General features: G+C 33.6%; 1 protein-coding gene across 1 annotated transcript; it reads right to left on the bottom strand.

The window, feature by feature from the left end:
• Positions 1 to 9,134: 9,134 nt before the first annotated feature.
• Positions 9,135 to 12,664, bottom strand: LOC137399263 (lysozyme-like). Its single transcript, XM_068085293.1, has 3 exons — positions 12,542 to 12,664; positions 11,567 to 11,657; positions 9,135 to 10,361 (listed from the first exon to the last, which is right to left on the bottom strand). Exons 1-3 carry the CDS (start codon positions 12,635 to 12,637, stop codon positions 10,138 to 10,140), a joined length of 411 nt encoding a protein of 136 aa, XP_067941394.1. The 5' UTR covers positions 12,638 to 12,664; the 3' UTR covers positions 9,135 to 10,137.
• Between the last annotated feature and the right edge of the window lie 10,696 nt (positions 12,665 to 23,360).

Here is a 23,360-nt window from a genome sequence, read left to right as displayed (position 1 = left end):
TTGTTGCAATATAATGATGTCTAGAGCAACTATAGAGACAGTCTTCTTTTCCCAGGCTAAGTCTTCAAGGTTTGACTTAGTTTTCTTGCTCACTACTAATGTAATATTTAGTACAATAAGAAAAAGATAATAACCTACTGTAGTCTCGTTTTTTGCTGTTGTTGAAAAGGTATCTGTCACGGCATCCTTACCTTTTTTGTGGCACTCTACGCAGAGGTAGAGACGTTGTTACACTCTTGCTGTTAGTAAGCTGAATACATAAACATAACTATAAACATATTTCTCTTTACAGTAAGCTTAGAATGCTTTGCTAGTTCAAATCACGATTAGAAAATTGTGTCGATTGCAGTAGAATCAAAAATACTAACTCTTATAACAGGTATTACGATTGATCAACCAAGTCAGCATACTCTTCACTTAGTCACAGGGCATTGTTTTACACATTCTGTCTATTTGGAATTAAATTAAATATCAAATTCAAGGTTTAAACAATAGTAGTGCATAAGCTGTCGATGAAAAATTAATTTTAATGGAAATATGATGAACCTAGCAGTTGCCAGCTCAGGCGTAGCTTGTAACTTAATGGAATTTTATGCTGGAATAGAATTAGTTTTCGTCAGCAGTCCTTGTGTATAGTGTTTGTTAAGACAAGTTCATGACCTGTACAATAAATATGAAAAGTGAAACATACACAACAGCAAAACACATAGGCTGCATGTCAAACATCAATACAAAACAACAATCTACTTACAATTAACGATGGAATCAGTTATTTCTATCCAGAAATCTATAGAAAAAAGAAAAAGCTTCTTTTCTATGAAATATAACATAGGCCTATATGTATATACAATCAGTTGATGATTAAAAGTGTTGTCTTTTATGTTTTGTATACTTTTCCAATCTCGCCATTGAGCCAACGCATTGTTTTACAGATTGTCCACAGTGATCTCTCTTTGGTTATCTTAATGTAGCCTAGTTTTTAGTTCGAGCTCTGCTGTTGAAGCTCATTATCTCTTAGCTATCACATGAGATTACAAGCATACAGTTAGGGTGTATAATTAAAAATTCAAATCTTTCTGCTTCAATTACAGACACAGCAAACAACAATGTCAAATAATTATATATATACTATATACATGCTAAAACACTTAAGACATGCTTATTTTTGAATACTTCAAAAGTCGAATTATTTTGTTAGTATTTATTTTTAGAAGCAAATATTAACAAAATAATATGCTCTCTAAGATAATATTAAAAGCTCTATCCAACATTGCCAACTAAGGTGTGAAGGAAGTGTGTGAGAGCCTAACAACTCTATTAGACACATCTCAGAAAGCTCTTGATCAGTGTAGAGCAAATATTTCTCAAGGTAAAATATTTCATCTTTCTCAACAGTAACTCTGACTTGGCTATTTCTGTGTTTAAAGTTATAATTCATTCAGCTAGTACTCATTGTATATTCTAAAACTTTATATTTTCAGGTTCAGTCTATTTTTCAAGCTGATCTAGCGCCTACCTGTTATTTTGAGTTTGACTTCATATTTTCAGGTTCAGCTAAGGATGCTGTAGAATTTCAAATGAGTGGCTCTTGGTCCAATGTTGCAGGCAGTTTTTTTTCAGATTGCTCACGCATATGCTGCCGAATATAAAAGGTAAACTTACTTGTATTGATTTATAATTTTTTTTGCTCTCTACCTGACAGTAGTTCACATTGGGTGTTTCATGATATTCTACATGATTACACTCTTGTGTCTAATCTAAGGGTTATTTTAGGTTAGCTGTGATTGGCTATTCTCTTTAAACCTTTAGTACCAGATTTGTATTATTATTTGTTAATCTTTTTATAAATTTACTATTTGCAAACTGCTAAAAAACTCAGGTCAGTTGCTCCGCTCGTAATTGTTGCTATCATTATTATTCTGATTATGTTAAATTCTGTTATATTGCCGTTTCATCATTTTTAAGAGGTCCAATAAGCTGCAATCCTTATGACCTTAGTAATATAGGCTTCTTTCAAGTGCAAAGAATTTTTTAATGGAACAAATGTACACATGCAGACAAAAGAACTAGATATTAGTTTTTTCTAATAACATAAACTTATGAGTACTACTCAATTTTTGTTTCTTACAAGTAACAATAAAGCAATAGTAATAATAAAGCAATGGTGAAGCAATGGTAAGAAAGTTATTTACTATACGACTCATACTGAGCCGAAAAACAAACCAAGGAAGGCATATCAAAATTTAGTTTCATTTGGGTAAAAAAACAAAATATGCATATTTAGCAAATCCAAGTCTGCAAAATATAAGTGCTCAAGATTGTCAATGAAAGAGACTTTTATAACTATCAGCAAAGAACTAATAATTTGAAGATCTCTGTCGACAGAACTTTGCAGATGCGAAGATCCAAGATTGTGTAACGGTAATAAAGGCTATATGACATTCTCATGTTGTTCTTGCCATACTGTTTTATATTTCAATTGCTTGACAAGTTCACAAACTGCTCTGGATTGAGTGTCAACATATGTGTTATATAAAGTAATCTATGGAGTTGTGGAGTATTATAATTGGTTTGTATTTGTAAAACAAGAATATTATTGATTTTTACATGTATTTGCAAAGGGGACAGATTTCGCAAGTGCCCTAAGTCAATCCCTATATAGTAAATATCTAATTTAATATCAATAATTTTGTTCTTTCATTTGTTATTTATTAATTCTGGACAATTATACAGCTCTGAGCTTTGATAGCAAGTTGGCTTTTTGTTGAATTTACATGCTATAGAATTTACCAACTGGTTAGCGGGGAATCGGCTGTCTCACCAAACACCTCTGTGTATTTCTCAAAAATCTCATCAATATACTACATTTGTTAATTGATCCTTCTTGCAATCCTGCAATAGAACAAACCCGTAATAGAGTGTGTAGCGGCATCTTTTCTATTGGTTTAATGTTCTGTGATTCTGCAATATTGGAGCAGTTTTCAATGTTGGATGTCGGTAAGATCTGTGACTCGTGCAGTTGCTTTACATGTATGTGAGCACACCACATGACCATAATCTGTGCTTCAATCCAGCCAATGTGTACTAGTGCAAAAGTCACTAACCTCAGATAAAAATGCACTATTGAGACTATACATAGTTGGTCTAAAACTGATGTTCTTTATATTGTTATTACTAGTACTAAGCTTATAGTTATAGTATCAGTGAAATATCAGCTCAATGATTATGCTGGTTCATGCATTCTATAAAAAAAACTTGTCTAAAAATTTCAACTGGTTCATTGAACAAACTTACTTCTAATCCTGCTACATGCTTGAAATGTTTTCATATAACTCTTCCACTTGGTTTAAAAACAGTGTTTATCTCATCATTATCATATTAGTGTACATGTAATATAGCCAGTATTTTGTTGTAAAGCAAGCTTTTTAATGACTGTTCGCTCTAGCAGTATGAGATGGTGCCTGTGTATAGAAGATGCGTAATCTCATAAACATTCAACAATTTATTTCTTAACATTCTCAAGTATTTTATCATTAGGTGAATATAAAATCATTTACTTTATTACCATAAGGTCAGCAAACTAACTTGAAATCATAGTACAGCCAGTGACTTCCTTATTTCAAGACATCCTCCTGCAACTATTGCATACCTTTTCCTTAATCAAATCAACATTTTTCCTGTTATGACTGCTGACTTGGTGCCAGCTTAATTGTCTTTGTCACTGCTCATCTGTACCATCACTAGTAAATCTTTCTTTAGCTCACACCAGTCTGGTATTGTTCAATAGGAATAAATATACACATGCAATGGGTTTTGGATCATTATCATTGGCCAACAGGCAATAGTTATTCACCAATCAGAACTCTACATGTAGCAATTATGGAATGTGTGTAGATAATGGTTCACTACGATGGCTAGCAGCGGTGGTAGCTGTCTGTTTTGTATGTTTTTACATGCAAATTGAAGAAAAAGAATGTCTTGATAACGATGTCTGCAGACATACATAGTTGTTACATAACTGTTAGCGTTTGTTATACACCGCTATTATTCTGTAGCATCACAGAGAATATATGTTAAATGATTTTGAGATGCTGCACTGCATAACTTTAATTTGTTACGCTGTTCATTATTAATTTACCACCCAATTTTCCAATCTGGCAAAAACATTTGATGAAACTGAGCCTTTAGTTTCAATCTTCCTGTAGCAGCATGCGGTGTACAACACGATCTAAGTTCCTTCATGTTTCACCATGTTTGCATGTGTAAACCGTCAATAAGGTATCAATCTGTTGGTCTGGCTGGACCGAATTCATCATTTGAGATGGGTAGTAATGTTACCGTCTCTACGCTTAGATAGTTTTTGCTTAAGCACACGTTTTCCTTCAATATTTGTGCACAGGATGTTTTTACGCTTAGATAACTTTATTAGTGCACAGGATGTCGCTGTGCACAAATCTTAGACTACAACTCTGCATAATGGTTGATACGTATCGTCTCCACGTGTAATAGTATGTCAAGGTCAACAAAGGGATCATCGCGGGAGCGCCATTAAATAGATGGGAGCGCAACTGAACGGATGTCAAATAAACGAGTGTTTATCTTAAACTGCTTAACAACTCACAAATAGAGTTGAGAGTTGTCCATACACTACTGCATAGTGTATGGACAACTCACAAATAGAGTTGAGAGTTGTCCATACACTACTGCATAGTGTATGGACAACTCACAAATAGAGTTGAGAGTTGTTCATACACTACTGCATAGTGTATGGACAACTCACAAATAGAGTTGAGAGTTGTCCATACACTACTGCATAGTGTATGGACAACTCACAAATAGAGTTGAGAGTTGTTCATACACTACTGCATAGTGTATGGACAACTCACAAATAGAGTTGAGAGTTGTCCATACACTACTGCATAGTGTATGGACAACTCACAAATAGAGTTGAGAGTTGTCCATACACTACTGCATAGTGTATGGACAACTCACAAATAGAGTTGAGAGTTGTTCATACACTACTGCATAGTATCACTGCTCACAATTATAACACTGATCATGCTTTGACTCACAAAAGCTTTGTAACATTTACGTTATTAATTTGCAAAACAGGATGAATTACGCAAAAAAACAGGATGAAAATATCATCTCAAGAGATTATATCAATAGATGAGTATGTCTAAAGGCCGGTTCACGTTATGTCGCCATTTGTCAGCATTTCCCTTTCGGCGTTCATTGTTGATTATGTGAACCGTGAATTGATGGCATCGATGAAGCATTGCGGACATGTCGGTAAAGTTTGCAGCTGTCAAACTTCCCCGATATTTTGCTGAGCATCGACAACCGCCTTTCAAATGTGAACCATTTCGGCGATAGTAATTCGCGGTCGAGGGTAGCATGGTTTATTCATATTCGTTTATGGTAGTCGCTGCGGAACTGGTTTTTGATTCCAGCATGCAAAAACAAAGAAAACAAATATGTTATCATATTTATCGAACACAAGATACAATATAGAATCAATTGCGGGTCAGCGAAAAGTAAATGGAAAAAACAGTACCGGTACCTTATAAAATGGTTAGGATATGATTCTAGCTTCAACTCATACCTAAACAAATCAGATCTGATTAAAGACTATAAGAATTAATGCTCTCAAGTCAATCGCTCATCGTTTGCAAGAAAAGGGTTGTGCTACTGAGTAACGCCTCTCTAAAACATTTTCCAAGCAATACGATAGCGGAGTATACAGTTAGATTACCTCAAACTATTGATCTAGCAAAAGGACGATGGGAAGTTGGACTAGACGAGATATCGTTTTACATTTATGTAATCATTTTATTAAATGGAACTGATCACAGAGTAACTATTCCCGATGGATATTATGACTCAGCATCAGATTTAAGCAAACAGCTAAATTATAGCGTAACAGAGAATGTCAAAGAAGAAGTAGTTTCATTCGAATACAACGACACAACAAGAAAATGTAGCGGATTGATAAAAGCTGTGGCTTGAAGAAATATGGGAATAACTTACTCAAAAAGTCTGGCTGATCTGATTGGGATGGAAAGTGGAAAGAACTTTTGTGAGTTTTGGAGCATCTATTACAGACAATCCAGTTTTAATGATAAAGGGAAATGATCACTACATGGTTATAAAAAAACGAGTGTAGTTCGGCTTCATACAATATTTGAACTGTTAGTTTATTGCGATATAGCATTTGAAACCATAGTCGGGGATGTTGAAACACGTCTTTTGCGATCAGTCATTGTAGAAGAAGGTCACTGGAAAATGCAATCTACGAATTTCAACAAGATCCAATTTGTTTTTGTTTCTATAAAGTGTGAGAGCGCTATCCATATATACACTGATTATGGAAAGCGTGTACCATTCGAAGATGGACGTGTCATTGTTACACTAGATATAAGAAGAGTAATACCTATATGGGAATAATTACAGAATGTACCTCGTACAATTCGATTGCAATCACGCCGAACAACAGTGCAAACATTTTTATAGCCAAACTGGCTCAGGCTCAATACCTATATTTAGTGGATCTAAAATGCCAAGTTGGGTATGGTCTCGGAGGAGCCTTTGATGGAATGTTAAAGGCAGCACTCCCAATAATAAAAAACAGAGCTTCTAGTATTGGAAAAACTGCTCTAAAACACAGTATAAATGTTGTCAAGAATGATTTGATCGATAAAAATGTGAAAAAATCATTACAAACAAATTTGAAAGTTGCTGGCAATGATATATACTGTCCTAAATATAAGATATGGATATATGGATATAAGGTCTAAACAATGTGAGCTATATAGTTGGCAGTGAATCGGTTAGAAGCATAGAAGACTCAAGCAAAAAGCAGAACCTAAAGATATGTTCAGTGCATAAAAAATGTCACTTATATTCGACCATAGTTACTTAGCCGCTAAGCCAGAGCTAGATACATTTTCAACTCTACCAACTATGGCTGCGTTAGAAGATAGTTGGTGCACTGAGTATTTACCCCCTACATCTTTAGATAAATTTTATTGCGAGTCCAATAAAATTTATGATTTCAAGAGACTTCAACAACTACATAGACCCTTACTCTAGTTACTTGTATTTAACAGTAAAAATTACCAAACTGACATCGATGCTGGGGCTCAGATAGGTCCAGTTAATCTATTAGCTCACAGCTTGTTCCTGCATGTAGACGTATGGCTAAATAATGCACTGATCACATCGTCATCAAACCTGTACCACTATAGGGCTTATCTCGAGACTTTACTGTAAAAATGTGTGGACTTTACTTTAAAAATCAAAACCGACTTTTGAGTCTATACTCAAAAGTTACACCAGGACAAATGGATGATATCGCTGATGCTAATACAGGGTTAGTCGCGAGAAGAGAGTTTACTGATGAGAGCAAAACGCTATCACTCCTATGCACACTGCATTCGGATATCTTTCTCTAAAAGAGGTTGCCACTAAACAGGTAGATATGAGAATAAAACTTATCAGAAACTCTGACAAATTCTTTTTGATGGTTCTGCATTAATTTTTTGCCAAAAAGGTTAAAATAAACAATGGTATACAGTTGCAGCACATCGAATTGATGGATAAAAAATGCAACCAGTTATTTATCATGTTAAAAAAGTTGATATGAAAACTTACAATGTATCTACAGGTTCACTGTCTGTGAATGAAAAAAGTCTATTTAGCGATACTCTTCCAAAGAGAATAGTTATTAGTTTTGTGACTTCTAAAGCTTTCGAAGCCACGTATGACAAAAACTCATTTAATTTTACTCATCAAAACCTTTGCTATTGCACTGTACTAATTGACGGAAACATGATTCCACAAAAACCATTGGTGAGTATCTTCACTCCTGGAGAAACACTGAGAAATTATTTCATGCTCCTACAAAGTACAGGACACATATTTAACAATGATGGCGTTGATTTTGATGGATCATATTTTAACCAAAGTTATACGCTGTTGGCCTTTGACCTTACTCCAGATCAAGAAGTAATAAACTTACTCCTACCTAGTACTTAAAACAGGAAGCATTAGACTGGAGTTTAAGCTTGCTAGCGCTCTTACCGAACCAGTCGATGTTACTGTGTTACCTGAAAGTGATGCAGCAATCAGAATTGATAAAAACAGACCAGTTTTGACAAATTTCTTATAATGAATACGGAGCAAATATACAAAGTACTCAAAGCTGATGGAGATATGGACAAGCTAAACTCTAGGGAAGTATTCCCTATTATTAGACAAGATTCCAAACGAAGTGTTCCCCTTTCTATCATGCGCCGTGATCAACACCAAACAACATACAGACCAAGGCAAACATTGGTTGTTTTATCACACACAGAGACAGAGCTGGTATACACTTTAACAGCTATGGATACCCACCTTACAATTGACCCGAAGCGGGAGACGCACTAGCCAATTGTATAGACTGGACATATAATTCCAAACCACTTCAGACTCCATTCTTTCCTGTATGCATATGGCAAAGGGGTTCACTCTAGATCATGTTATTGACTTTCTTGATGATAATGGAGATACTTTTGCAAATTATGCTTTCGTCTATAGCTATATGATACACAAGTACAGAGATGTTATCAACATCGGCAGTTTGAGCGTGATAGATATTCCTCTGATCATTCAAAGCGTAGCCAATGCTTAATATAATTGGTAACAAACATTACTCAATAGTAATCATGGGTATTCTTATCCTTCGTTTTTTTGTGACGCCATTCTATCGTTGTCCGCCATCTTTATGGACAACTTTTATCGTTAAAAACACGAAGTTTCTTCAATTAATTATTGCAAACAATGCTTTTATTTGCAATTTTTTACTTTAGTATAAAAACAACACTGAAAAGTACTATTAATCAAGAGAATGAAAATCGTTTTCTACAAAGATGGCGGCTTTTTCGTGAACAAGCGCATGTGCAAACAGGGTGATGACATTAAAAAAATGATGGATTTACAACATAAACACTATATTATTATATTCTGTTACAATTCATGTATCAATAAAGATGAGATACATCAAACATTCTTTATCCGCTTATATGCTGTGGCACTTCTCGAAACAAAGATAGTATTCCAATGCACATATAGTCTAGCAAAGCATCATAAAAAGAAGGCTCCTGATAGAGTTGAGACAGCCACCTTGTCAGAGCAGACAGCTTTCAAATTGTACTTGTTACCTGACCGTGAGACCGATCTGCTATTTCACAGAAAAAGTTTCAATGGTTTGATGTTTGCCCTAAGCTACTGAATGTGTTTGAATCAGAGTATGCTAAGTATAATAGTTACTGAATATGTATTTCTTCTTTGAGTTATTGCTATTTGGTAAAGACAGGAACTGCAATCAAATTTCCTACAAAGTGAAAACCTTTATGTTTTTGATGCTCTAGTAATTCACAAACTGATATAGTCAAGTAAAATCTTTTGCCTTAGCCATTCTTAATAAAAACAAATCAAATATAATAAAAACCATAAGTTTACTAATATATTACAATATAATATATCAAAATTATAGGATTTTGCCATCACCAAAGGGTTCTTTCAGTCAAAAACTATACTCTTGTCAGCAAACCTTTTTTCGCAGCCACAAGTTGGTTAGAATTACACTTGTATCGTTTTTGTCTTTCTAGAAGGTTCTATATCAAGTAGGATAGGTAGAAGTAGGACTATCACAATACTAGTCAAACAACAATTGACAACCACAATTCTAAGCTAATAAGCCGAATTAAATTGCAACTAATTATGAGGAGGCTATTCAGCAGAATAAATGCATTTCTGTTATTCTAATAATGTTTTGCAAAATGATAATTTTATAGGTGTTTTGAAGTTTACGGAAACTTCATAGATTCTTCAGCTTCAAAGCATTGTAGTTACTACAAGTCTAAATAATTTATATACTACTAACTTGCAATTTTTAGAATATTGTAAAACTCATAACTTTGCTCTGAGAAGCCCAACATGTAGGACCTCCACTTTTAGAACAATTTAGTTGATGTAGTGTACTAAAAGAACACTATCAAAACAATACACACAGTACAGCATAATATAAAGACAATATATAGCGTAATATATCATGAATATCATGGGTGATATATTAAAATATGAGATGAGAGCCTAACATTTCTTTCTCATGGCCTTCAAATAAGTGAGGGTTGACCGAGCTGAGCATCCATTTGGTCCACCATTGTGCAGTCTTCCGTAGTCATCACAGGTGAGAGAACTGGTTTTCTTTCCAAGTGCCTTTGCGCAGCGGCCTTCGTATCTTTTCATATAGCTGCTAATACATCGACGAGCTTGAAAGTTAATGGCAGACGTCAATCTCCAAGAAAATCCTGTATCTGAATATTATGGTAATGTCATTATACTATGGGCCTGAGAACCAGAGGGCAGTTCTTGGAAAGATGAGATATGCAGTTTATTGTGCTACCTAATAGCTCGATGGCCATTTTAAATTAGACGGCCATCGAATGGCCTCGTAAATTAGATGGCCCTCATAATTTTAGGGCCATCTAAAATTACGAGGGCCATAATTTTAGGGCCATCTAAAATAATGAGGGCCATAATTTTAGGGCCATCTAAAATTATGAGGGCCATAATTTTAGGGCCATCTAAAATTATGAGAGCCATAATTTTAGGGCCATCTAAAATTATGAGGGTCATAATTTTAGGGCCATCTAAAATTACGAGGGCCATAATTTTGGGGCCATCTAAAATTATGTTTGGGCCACTTTCTTGTAAATATTACTAAGTTCAACATTTCATCATGCCTTTCAACAAAGCATCATTGTAAAGGACAGCCTTTTATATTGGACTAACCCTTATATTTAACTTAGTTAATTTATGCCTTAACGAAACTAACAATGCTGAGTCAATGCGTGTGAGTGGTGCAGTGAAACTATTTGGCTGGGGTGCGTTTTCGCCGTTGCGATGCGTCCGGTCACGGGGCGGTATCGGCCGATAGTTTTAGTGCCGTTTTCTCAGTTAGTCATGCAGAACGGCTTAGGATTACCTACGCTTTTCATCTAGTGCAGATCAGTTGGTCACACCGGTCTCTGTAGTTTGGTTGAGTTAATATACCGTGTATTGGACAACTATACCACTCTATTCTTAAGTACAAGATATTTACCATTTAATATTTATCCAATTTCTGATTTTGTCGTTTTTCTTTTTAACCAACTTGAATTATTTGCGTATTAATATTTCTTAAAATCTGTTTTCTTTATTAGTTAGAAACCACTACGGCGAGACAACTCATATATGATTATAAACTAACACAAACCTAGCCGTACCAGAACATTAAAGGGCAAAAGGTAATTACTAATCTTTTTTTTTTATAAACGTATTTCCTATCGCATTCTTGCCGATTTTACATATTTTGCTCTTAACATTACGACTTTTATTTTAGCTTTCACGGTGCATACCAAGAACTGGCACGCATAATAAAATAACCTATTCAACCTCAAAGAATTGTTTCTAGTCCTATTGCACCCGTAGACGCATACCCTTAAACATAACCTGGTACAGCTACAATCATTTTACTAACCACAATCTTTCCAGTACTTTTTCTTAATTTGGTATAAACCACATGAAGGTGAAGCCATGTCTCCATTGCAAAACCTTCCTCCACCTTCAACCTGTTTCAAATAAAAGCCATCAAACTGTTGCTACATACATCAACAAATTTATGACCGAAAATCTATTATTATCGCTGATATATTAAGAAAGGTGCTGATAACACTTGAAGGAGCTAGATTCTAAACTTTACCAATTTTTGTGTAAGTGTACATGTATTTTACACTTTCATCACTAAATATCATTTGTTATTACAACTCAATTTTTGTCTACCATCCATTAAATAAAGAAAATGAGAAAAATTAAATTCATTTTGGTTAATAGCTTGATAGAAGTTGTCCTCACTATACACAGTTACTTCTACTGATAGCAAAATATGGGTTACTACATTCATAGAGCCTCAAGCTGATGACTATCTTGAGGTATAAAATAAACTTGCCTCAAACAGAAATCTTTAGGTAGAAGAGCAGTGTTCATGATTTACTGCAAGAAAGCTCTAAAAATACTTTGCTAAATCTCCCTTTTCCTTGTTTAATATTATTCATTATTATTAACATTTATACTTGTTAATTAAAACTGAAATTAAAATTTGATTCACTTTCATGCTAAAGTACAGCCTTTGAAACTTATTGATTTTGTGTTATTATTATTTTATTACGTTATTATTGTTACGTAACCTAATAACCTCTAATGAGTTATATGAGTTACATTAGTTACAAGTGAATTTTGTAAAATTTTCATTGTTTTTGTAAAATTTTAAATGTAAAACTATTTAGCGACACGATTATGACTCAATCAAACTTAAAATAGTAGAGCTTCAAATATTATTCAATTCTCTTTTTAATATTGAAACACTTGGTAATACTATAGCTGATGAACAAAACAATAAGTTTAATTCTATTAAAACAAATAAGAAAAATTTTTTAAAGAGAAGAAAAGAACTTACTTTTCCTATACAATTCATACAGCTTCTAGAGATTCGAGCAGAGTTCCCAGCCAAAGTCAGTAGCACAAGGACAAGCTTCAATACCATGAGAGACATAGTTACAACTGATCATGTCAGGTAAATGGTGAATATTGATAGCTAGATATGTGCGGCGGATATGATCAATGAGGCTTCATTTATGTTCTTATCTTCACGTTTCATTTAATTTATGAATTTTTTTCGAAGCTTTTTCATAATCTGAACATGACAATGATAACTTCAACATTGAAATATACAGCTACTAGTTGAATGCCCGGCCTTGCCCGGGTAATAAAACAGTCTTTGGACAGAAAATTTATTTTTATTTAACATATACAACAATTACCATTCTAACTTTTAAACTTCATATCAAAAGAAAAGTGTTGTTTGTGCAGTTGAAATGAATTAAGAAAAAAAATAAAACAACTGCAAAGTTTTCAAACTTTTTTCAAACATCTGTAACTTTTAAATTTCATATCATGAAAGAAGTGTTTTGATGAAATAAATTAGAAAGAAAAATAAAACCGTAAAGATGTTTAAATGTAAATTTAAAATCATTAGCAATTAATGATTAAATATAGTCTGTTTTGCTAAGATAACAATGAAAAATTATTTGATATACAGTTATATGAGTTTAATTTGTTTTTGTGTAAGCACCGTAAGGCCAAACTGTCAAATAGAGTGGTATAGGAACCCTTAATAATTATCTAATTCAAACATATGGTAAAAATCATCAAACTCGTCATCATTCGAAAATAGTAACAAAACAATATGTTAACCTTAGTAACTATAGCTACCTTTAATAGCTAAAGTGCAATTTGTGGTTATGATCTGCAGGACAATGTAACATTACAATGTACTACGCGCAGTATGTACCATGGTGAGTTTTTACCTTGGAGACAGAAGTGTAACTTGAACGCTGAATATAACTTAATTGAATTTAGCTTACTAAACACATACTTGAAGAAAGTTTTAGTATGTATGTAAGTAAACTTCAAACATTTTTGCTAAATTTTTATCATTTATGTGTTAGCGAATCCATTTTCACCACAACGGATAACGCTGAACTGAGATGGAACGAGCGATGTATATCTCCTAATAAAGTATATAATCATTACAAAAGTTGCCAAATTTTAATTTCGAGAGAAATTTTGGTTGATATGGTGGGAAAACAAATTCGCTCTAGTATGGCGAGGACAAAAAAGCATCATGTTTGATAGAGTAAAACGAAAAATATTTTAGAACTGGGGCATCGTAACCTAAAGGCACAATGTCTCATTAATATGTCATTTAGCTTGTGCAATCAAGAAAAGAATATAGGTAATATGGTAAAAACAAGGGAATTCTAATTCCTGTGTAGCTTTGTGGTTAGTTGCGCAAGTTTAAAAACTTGCTGGTGCGATCTTTGTGAGTTCAAATCCAGCATGATGCAAGCTTTTCATTCCAAGATTTTAATGGTTATAGTAGACATAGTGAATTACAAAATCACAGAATAACAAACAACACAAAAGCACTGAGATTTATATAAATATATATAGATTGTTAATGGGAGGGTTAGAAGTACAGGTATTTTAGTTGTGGACTATGAGAGCCTGGTTGAATAGTGATGACAGATAGATATCTCTATAGGCTTATTTCAGGGAATGTAATTTTATGCTGACAAGCATTTGTGTTGCAGTCAATTCATTTTTAATGTATTATTAAAAGGACAGTTAACAAGCTTCATTGAAGTTGTAGATTGTATGCATTGGAGTAATATATTGAATCATTAAATTTATATTAAAATATTATAAAAGGTCTGTTCATCTGAGTATAGCTTCAACTGTATGTACTCAGGCAGTTAAACTTGTTTCAAGTTTTACCTGTTTCACCATTTTTATATATTCACTAACCGTATATCCTGAAAACAAATTTCTGTTGTCGAAGTAATTTAGATTAACATAACTGAGTGAATGTTTAGATCGTACAGGTGTCTTTGATTAGAACGATGATACAGCTTCTTAACTGTGAAAGTCTGCTGCTCTGCACTGTAGTAGGTGCCGGTTCAAACATCAACATGTTGAATACATGCTTTCGAGAACATCAGTGCTAACTTCACCATGCTGATGCTTGGCATAAGGCCCTCTGCATAGCTTGCGTTTTGTTATTTAACTCTATTGCCAGTAAAAACACTTGTGGCAGTTTTTTAATCAACAGACACAAGCATTTGTTGTTTCAACTTTACATAATGTCTAATAAAATAGACGATGGTTGAAAATGACATTGACTGCATAGTTTTATCGGTTCATAAGCGACTAGAGCAGGTACTATTGAAAAGAACCATTTTGATTGTAAGATGCTAAAAATTGTTGACAGGTATAATTGTTCAGCCCAGCCACCTTGGTTACTGTTTTTAGCTTCAGTAAAAGCATCATCATGAAGTAACATCATCCCGTGTAGCTCATGACCTTGCTCTCTCCTGGCTCGATATGTTTTAGATTTAGACTGCATGCTGTACTGATTACTGAACCAAACTGCAAATGTGTAAAGAAGGTGTAGCTCGATTGATACATTTGTACATTCTTATTAAAATTAAGCAAACTGTCTATAATAATGTTGTAGATTGTAGTTTCTGTATATTTATAAACGGTAACAAGACACAACATAAACTTGTAGACTACGAAAACATGTGTATCAGGTTCTAAATTACTTAACAACTGATATATCAACACAAGCCTGTATATATCACCACAAGCCTGTATATATCAACACAAGTTTGTATATATCAACACAAGCCGGTATATATCACCACAAGCCTGTATATATCAACACAAGCCTGTATATATCAACACAAGCCTGTATATATCACCACAAGCCTGTATATATCAACACAAGCCTGTATATATCACCACAAGCCTGTATATATCAACACAAGCCTGTATATATCACCACAAGCCTAAATATATCAACACAAGTTTGTATATATCAACACAAGCCGGTATATATCAACACAAACCTGTATATATCAACGCAAACCTGTATATATTAACACAAGCCTGTATATATCAACGTAAGACTGTATATATCAACACAAGCCTGTATATATCAACACAAGCCTGTATATATCAACACAAGCCTGTATATATCAACACAAGCCTGTATATATCAACACAAGCCTGTATATATCAACACAAGCCTGTATATATCAACGCAAACCTGTATATATTAACACAAGCCTGTATATATCAACGTAAGACTGTATATATCAACACAAGCCTGTATATATCAACACAAGCCTGTATATATCAACACAAGCCTGTATATATCAACACAAGCCTGTATATATCAACACAAGCCTGTATATATCAACACAAGCCTATATATCCATGTGCAGGCATGTGCATTAGTAGAGTTATAACTCAATCCCTTGCTGGCCAGTCAGCGTATGGACAGACGGACAAACAGACAGATGTACAGAAATATTGATGTACAGACGTATTGACACACGGACAAATTGATGTACTGATTTATTGAAAGATTGACAGACAAATAGACAGACAAATAAACAGACGAAGTCTGGTAGTTAGACAGCTCCAAGTAATAACCAGCAACATGTATTGATTTGTAATGATCAACAAACGCTGTGACTTGTGAGTCAGCAAATGTAGACCATGATCTCACAGTTAAGTAATTTAAGAAGCAAAAGCTCAAGCACTTTAGTTTCCCACTGCGGGTACATAGGCTAATATCTTAATCAATTCGTAGAATGGTTTAGTTACATCGACAAGGTTAAAATTATTTTTTGACTATTAGACACACAGACAGACATGCAGACTATTGTAACATTATTGGGCAGCAAATTCTATTCATGACCTTTCAAACAACAGTTCAACTTTAAACCATTGCCAATTGCAAGTTTTCTCAGCTCATAAGGACAAAAGTCTTAACCATCAGGTTTCATAAACCATACGCTGTACATAAGCTGTGCTTGTGTTCAAATTTCATTAAACATATTTTTATTGGTTTTGTAATCATATTATGATTGTTTTGTATTAGCATTACCACTGCATCACATTTGTGACGCTCTCAGAAAAACTCAGAATGAAAACTGACCAGACTAGTAAATTCTACTAACTACATACAGAGTGTGGGAGAACTTGTATAGAGTTTGTAATGAAGTCAGATGACTGGACAAAATTAAAGATAGCAGTTGCACTTTAAAAGCCAGGACAAAAGAATCCTGGTATTATGTATCTCGTCATATGATTAACTAGAAAAGTGAATGTAAAACATGATTCCAAACATGGGCGTGTACACTGATGGAACAGTACAAGCAGATTAGCAATTTTTAGAAAGACTAGAGCCCCATATCAAATCTGATATTGATATCAACAAGAGAGTAAAACTGGGCTAAGAATCTAACACTTCATTTTCATGGTCTGCAGGTAAGGAAGTGTTAATTTGGTTGCACATCCGTTTGGTCCGCCATTGTGTAACCTTGCGAAATCTTCACAGGTGAGAGAGTGGACATTCTTACCGAGCGCTCTAGCGCATAGGTAACCGTATCTGTTCATATAATTGCTGATGCATTGACGGGCTTGCAACTCATCATCAGCTGTTAATCTCCAAGACAATCCCGTAGCTGTGTGGTACAGGAATTTCATATTTTAGATTACTTAGAAACTTACAATCTGACAGATGAAGGTAGGACTCTACACAGAATCATGTTGAATATATATATATATATATATATATATATATATATATATATATATATATATATATATATATATATATATATATATACAGTCAAACATGGATAACTCGCCCACGGATACCTCGAACACATAGTTAATTCGAATGGTTTCTTTGGTCCGTTCCCACGTAATGATAAATTGCTATAGATAACTCGAACTCAACACTGTTAACTCGAACTGTTTTTTGCCCAACGGCTACCGAAACGGTTGTTATTGCTTTAGAAAATCACTTTATTCCAAGCCATAAAGGTAAACCTCAATTTTTCGTAACTCATAAGCGTCGTTATTACTACCACCGACAAAATATTTTTGTCAACGACTTTTCTAAAGGTTTGGTGAAATTTGATTTATACCAAACATCCGCTTAGCGATCACCCTTCGGAAGCAAGGTAAAGTGAGGTAATCTTTGCGTAAACTTCAAGAAAAATCGGCAAAATTGATCGTGGGTAAATCGCTCAAAAGAAAAAGATGTCTTTTCTTTTGAGCATTTCAACAACGATCAAGTTTTGCCAATGTCAATCTAAAAAGCGTCCTGGCAATAACATCACCTCAAACAATAAACCAATCTCAAGTGATAGAAAAATCTCTATACTTTTTGATAAAAACGTTTTAAACTTTACATTAGAAGCATTTAATTTGAAACAAGCCATTTGTGCTTTTGATTTATATTATAGTTTGTATATGTACATGTATCTACTAGTAAATAAGTAAATACATGGACTTGTGACAGTGCTCTGATAACTTGAACGCTCTGATAATTTGATCACTTTCGCTCGGTCCCGTGAAGTTCGAGTTATCCATGTTTGACTGTATATTACTATGAATAGCCTAAATTTACAGGCTCTGTGTTAGATGAATGTGCTGAAAACCTGTGGAAGTATGATGAGGGACTTTGGATACTCATTATTTACGGTAAAACTCAACAGTTTATGTTGATGAGCTATATGAGAAATATGTCTATGTATATGCTTATGTAAATATACTTGTATAGGTACATACTTATATGTATATAAGTATATGTATAAGTATAAGCATGAGCATAGTCTTATGTATGTGTATGTATACATATACATATGCATTTATGTATACATATAAGTATATGCATGTGCATATGATTGTGTATGTGTGTATATGCATATGTGCATGTAGATGCGTATGTAGATGCATATGTACATGTAGATGCACCTGGATATGTACATATCTAGTCTGATGACCCAGACACTATCATATTAAGGTACAGATTAATAGGACCTTCCACTATGTCTATGTATATATGAGTGAGTATATATGTATGTGAGAGTGAGCATATATGTATATACGAGTGAGTATATAAATGTATATGCAAATGAGTATATATGTATATGCGAGTGGTATATAATATATACCACTCACATATACATATATACTATATATGTATATGAGAGTGAGTATATATATATATAAATATAAAGTATATACATTTCTATCTAGTCTGACAGGCCAGACACTACCATATTAATGTAAAGTTTACTATGACTTGCCATAATCTCACACCAACCACTCACACCAACCACTCACACCAACCACTCACACCAACCACTCACACCAACCACTCACACCAACCACTCACACCAACCACTCACACCAATACTAACCGCAGTCTTTCCAGTACCTCTCCTTGATCTGATATAAACCACAGGAAGGATCAGCAGGGTCTCCGGTGCAAACTCTTTTTCTACCTTCAACCTGCAGTAAGCAGATACCATTACTCTTCTAGAGAGAAGGTTAGAGCAAGTGTTTTATTTGAAGGTGTATTACTGTTTGCGCTTAGCGATCTAACGCATGAGAATATTTAGTCTACTCACAGATATATCAAGAAATATTTTAAGACTTTTAAATATTCAACTTAAATGCATTTTAGAGTAATACATAAAAACCTTAGGATATTAGTACTATGAAAAGTTTGGTTTGTCTATAATTCATTTATTATAACCGATTGTTGAATTCGCATGATTATAATTTTAAACCTATTATTGCTCACTTAGATGTTAACCATTCATTAGTTAAAATAATAAAAAAGATAAATGTTAGAGAAATATCATTTTAACTTAAAAGCTAAAGGGTATGCTAAGCTCAAAAGTCTTAAGTCCACTACTAAATTTGCTAAGTTTAAGTGCAGAAGCAAATTAGTTAGTATCAGCACTTGTAAAAAACCAGCAAGATCTATTTTTAAAAGCCATCATCTCAAAACCCATAAATATATTAAATTGCAGGCCAACTCTACATTTGAATGAAAACTGGCCTATCTCGAGACCCATTCATCATTTTAGAAACTTGCCCTGGTCACAATTACCGCTCATTGTAGCTCCAGGCTTCTATTAACGGTTGTCAGTTAATGTTAAATGTTGAGCAATATTCATGTTCAATTAGATTTGCTGTAATATCTGTAAGCTAGTACAAGTTAGGTGAATAGTATAATCTTTTTCTACAGACCATCAGTATTATTAAGAAGGTTTGCTAGTAAGTTATCAGTATTATTAAGAAGGTTTGCTAGTAAGTTATCAGTAATATTAAGAAGGTTTGCTAGTAAGTTATCAGTAATATTAAGAAGGTTTGCTAGTAAGTTATCAGTATTATTAAGAAGGTTTGCTAGTAAGTTATCAGTATTATTAAAAAGGTTTGCTAGTAAGTTATCAGTATTATTAAAAAGGTTTGCTAGTAAGTTATCAGTATTATTAAGAAGGTTTGCTAGTAAGTTATCAGTATTATTAAGAAGGTTTGCTAGTAAGTTATCAGTATTATTAAGAAGGTTTGCTAGTAAGTTATCAGTAAATAAATTAAGGATTTATTAAAGTATAAGTTGAACTTTTTTTGTACCAAATTATTGCCCAAAAAGTCAGGTGTGACTTAGACATGAACAAATTCTTAAGTGGTATTTTTTGCTATTACTTTCTATGAGCTATTGCATGTGACACATATACTTAATTTAAATGTACCTTTAAATGACTATGATATTATTAAAATGATGCATGATTAAAAGAAGTTAAAAAAAACTTTGTATTATTTTTCATGTCAAATATGGGAGTGCGACTTGTACGCACATGCATCTTTTACTCAAAAAAATCAATAATTATGATAATCTCAATCTAATGGATAGCAATAACAAAACTGAGTTGATATTAAAGAGATTTAAAATTTGGCTATTTGATTTGATTCTGAATTTGATAATAAAATCATTACATTTTTTCAATTCTGTAGCGAATTAACTTCAAGTTGACTTGAGTAAGTCATTACCTACATTAGTGTTTTTTAGAAATATTGATACTGCAAGGTGATGTTACATGTATGTCTAAAAAACTATTAGACATCGCGATAGGTAAATTTTGATAAATAAAATAACGTAACATACCTTTCCTATACAATCAATGCAATCTCTAGAAATCATAGCCAAACTCCCAGCTACAATTAACAAGACAAAAAGAGACTTCAGTACTAAGAGAGACATAGCCAGATAGCCAGATAACCAGATAGCCAAAGTAGAATAGGCAGATAACCTGAACTAGATAAAAGCATTTAAATTAAAAACTCGTTTATATACTTTGTGTCTCGCTTCACCTAACACATACGGTGTTGCTATGGTTTCTAGTATTCTAGGCCATAGAAACTTTGTAATGGTGATTTTAATTGGTAAAATTTTCTGGGTTAGATTCAGCTTCCATTAAAGAGCTGAAGACTCAATAATTGAGTAGCAATATCTACTAGAAGTCAGCGTCTGGAATTCATAACACAATTTCAAAGATACTGTGTTGCAACATTCAATTGGTTTGAAAAATGTCTTGAGGGCAAATAGTGTTGTCTACTTTTTCTTTTGCAATTATAAGCCACTAATCCGTGATATACTAGTACTAGATGAATGTCCCACATTGCGCGGGTAATTAAAACCAGCTTATAAAAATTACATTACCTACATTACCTTACCTACTACATTACCTTTACACTACATTAATTGCAACTGTTTATAAGCTGTTTTATTATCTGTGCAACACCGGTCATTCACCTAGTGAGTGACTGGCCATGATTACCAGCTGGCCATGATTACCAGCTGGTAATCCTCACAAGTAAAACAATGTTGTTTTGCACATTTTAACCTATTGCATGAATACCTTCACTATTATTAATCGCCAAGCTCAGTTGAACACGTAGTCTAATGGTTAAGCTCGCTGTCTCCACAAGTGGAGGTGCCGAGGTGAAATCCACTCAAAATGCCTTATTTTTCCTGAAACTTTATCACTATAACTGGACAAATGAAAAGACACTGATATTTATATACATACACTAGCTAAATGCCTGACATTGCTCGGGTAATAAAAAGTATTTGCATAGAAAACTTGTTTTTATTTATCATATACAACATTTACCATTCTAACTTTGAAACTTCATATCATAGAAAAAGTGTTTTTGTGCAGTTCAAATAAATTAAAAGAACAAATAAACAATGAATACACGAAAGCACGTTCATAAAAAAAGGTTACTGTTGCAACAGAAGCTCAATGTATTCAAAGTTTAGGTGGATGATACTGGTATCTCTCGATACTGGTACAAACATAAAAATGAGATACTGGACTGTTTTTGTCTGGTACTTTGTCTGACCGAACAGAGAAAAAAGTAGAGGTAATTCCTACTCTAGATAAGACAATTGTCCTCGTAAAAAGCATTTAGCTTTTACAGATTTGTGGAAACTGGAAATATGAGTGTCATGGCACAATTGAACATTGTATATTAAAAAAATAAGTAATGACGAAAAATTAGCTTTAAAAATATTTTAAATATTTTTAAAAAATATTAAAAAAATCTTTTTTTAAATATTTTAAATATTAAAAAAAAACAAATGCAAAAGGTAATACTAATTAATAATAAAAAATGCACATTTGACGTGTGCAATCACGAAAAGGATGTACAGTATATGGTAAGAGCAGTGGAAATGAAAAGGACGGTTTAACCTTGTGGTTAGGTGTGCGTGTGTGTAAACATGCAAGTGTTTACAGCGCGTCACGAGTTCAAATTCTCTTCGAAAGTGATTTGTTGCTGCTAAAACCTTATTGCTACATCTGGACAGACGAAAAACAGACAAACATTGAGATATATTTAAATAAGCCATAAAAGTTCAAATCCCATGTTGGTACTTCAGCACTTTTTAGAAGCTCGCTGAAAGACATGGTGTGGAACTGCCAAAATGAACAATATGATTCAGGTATTATAAGAAAGTGGCAGAGCAGTGGTAAGTTCTTTGAGAATGTTTTATGTGCAATAACATAAATTATTAAGTAAGGATGGTGGAAGTAAAAAAAATTAGTGCAGAAAAAGGTTATAGGATGTATGCTAGAAAGGTAATGTCGAATGATTGGCCAAAACTGATCACTAACAAATCGGGCTTTCTATATAGAAAATCTCCTTGCTTGCTGCAAGCAGTAGCTAAGGTGGGCACTCCGTTGCAAATTGAAGTTCTATAAATTTGGACACATATCTTTGCCTATAGACCTTTATAACTAGCAAAGAACCAAACTTATGTTAAGGACCAGAAAAGATACTCTTGAGAAAAGAAGTCATCTTCTATACTCTTTGTCCTCACTGATGCTTTATCTAGCGCACCTCGTTGATCTAGTTTACTAAGCATATGCTGATTGTATTATGCTGTCTACTTAAAGTTATTTGTCACAGTAAACGATGGTTTTGGAAAAAGAGTCTACGATAAAAATGGTTTAATTACTTGGCAACAAAAAGATGGCACAAAGTTTGGTCCTATAATTACAGTTGTCACCAAGACTCAAACTTCCAAAGAGAATATGGTAAACATATGTGATTTTTCAGATATTTGACATCTTGTGACAGAAATATCAAAAACTTTTTTAAAGTTTTATTTATTTAAACTATTATCAGCTGATAACCTTTAAAATCTAGCACTACTAAAAAATGTGTAAACCTTCTGACAAAATATTCCCAGCTAGGTCAAGGTTTTCAACAGAAGGGGAATAATATTTACGCAGGAAATGCAAAGTTTTACTGGTCATGAATTGTGTTTTCTATAT

The sequence above is a fragment of the Watersipora subatra genome, chromosome 7, assembly GCF_963576615.1.
Source record: "Watersipora subatra chromosome 7, tzWatSuba1.1, whole genome shotgun sequence".
NCBI classification, from domain to species: Eukaryota; Metazoa; Bryozoa; class Gymnolaemata; order Cheilostomatida; family Watersiporidae; genus Watersipora; species Watersipora subatra.
This window is presented reverse-complemented; position numbering and strand designations above follow the sequence as displayed.

Excerpts from the sequence above, each read along its gene's own strand:
- LOC137399263 (XM_068085293.1), bottom strand. The coding sequence starts at position 12,637 with ATGTCTCTCATGGTATTGAAGCTTGTCCTTGTGCTACTGACTTTGGCT. Across the intron at positions 11,658-12,541 it reads GTATGAATTGTATAGGAAAA|GTTGAAGGTGGAGGAAGGTT; the intron begins GTAAGTTCTTTT and ends TATTTGAAACAG. Across the intron at positions 10,362-11,566 it reads AAAGTACTGGAAAGATTGTG|ATACAGGATTTTCTTGGAGA; the intron begins GTTAGTAAAATG and ends CATAATATTCAG.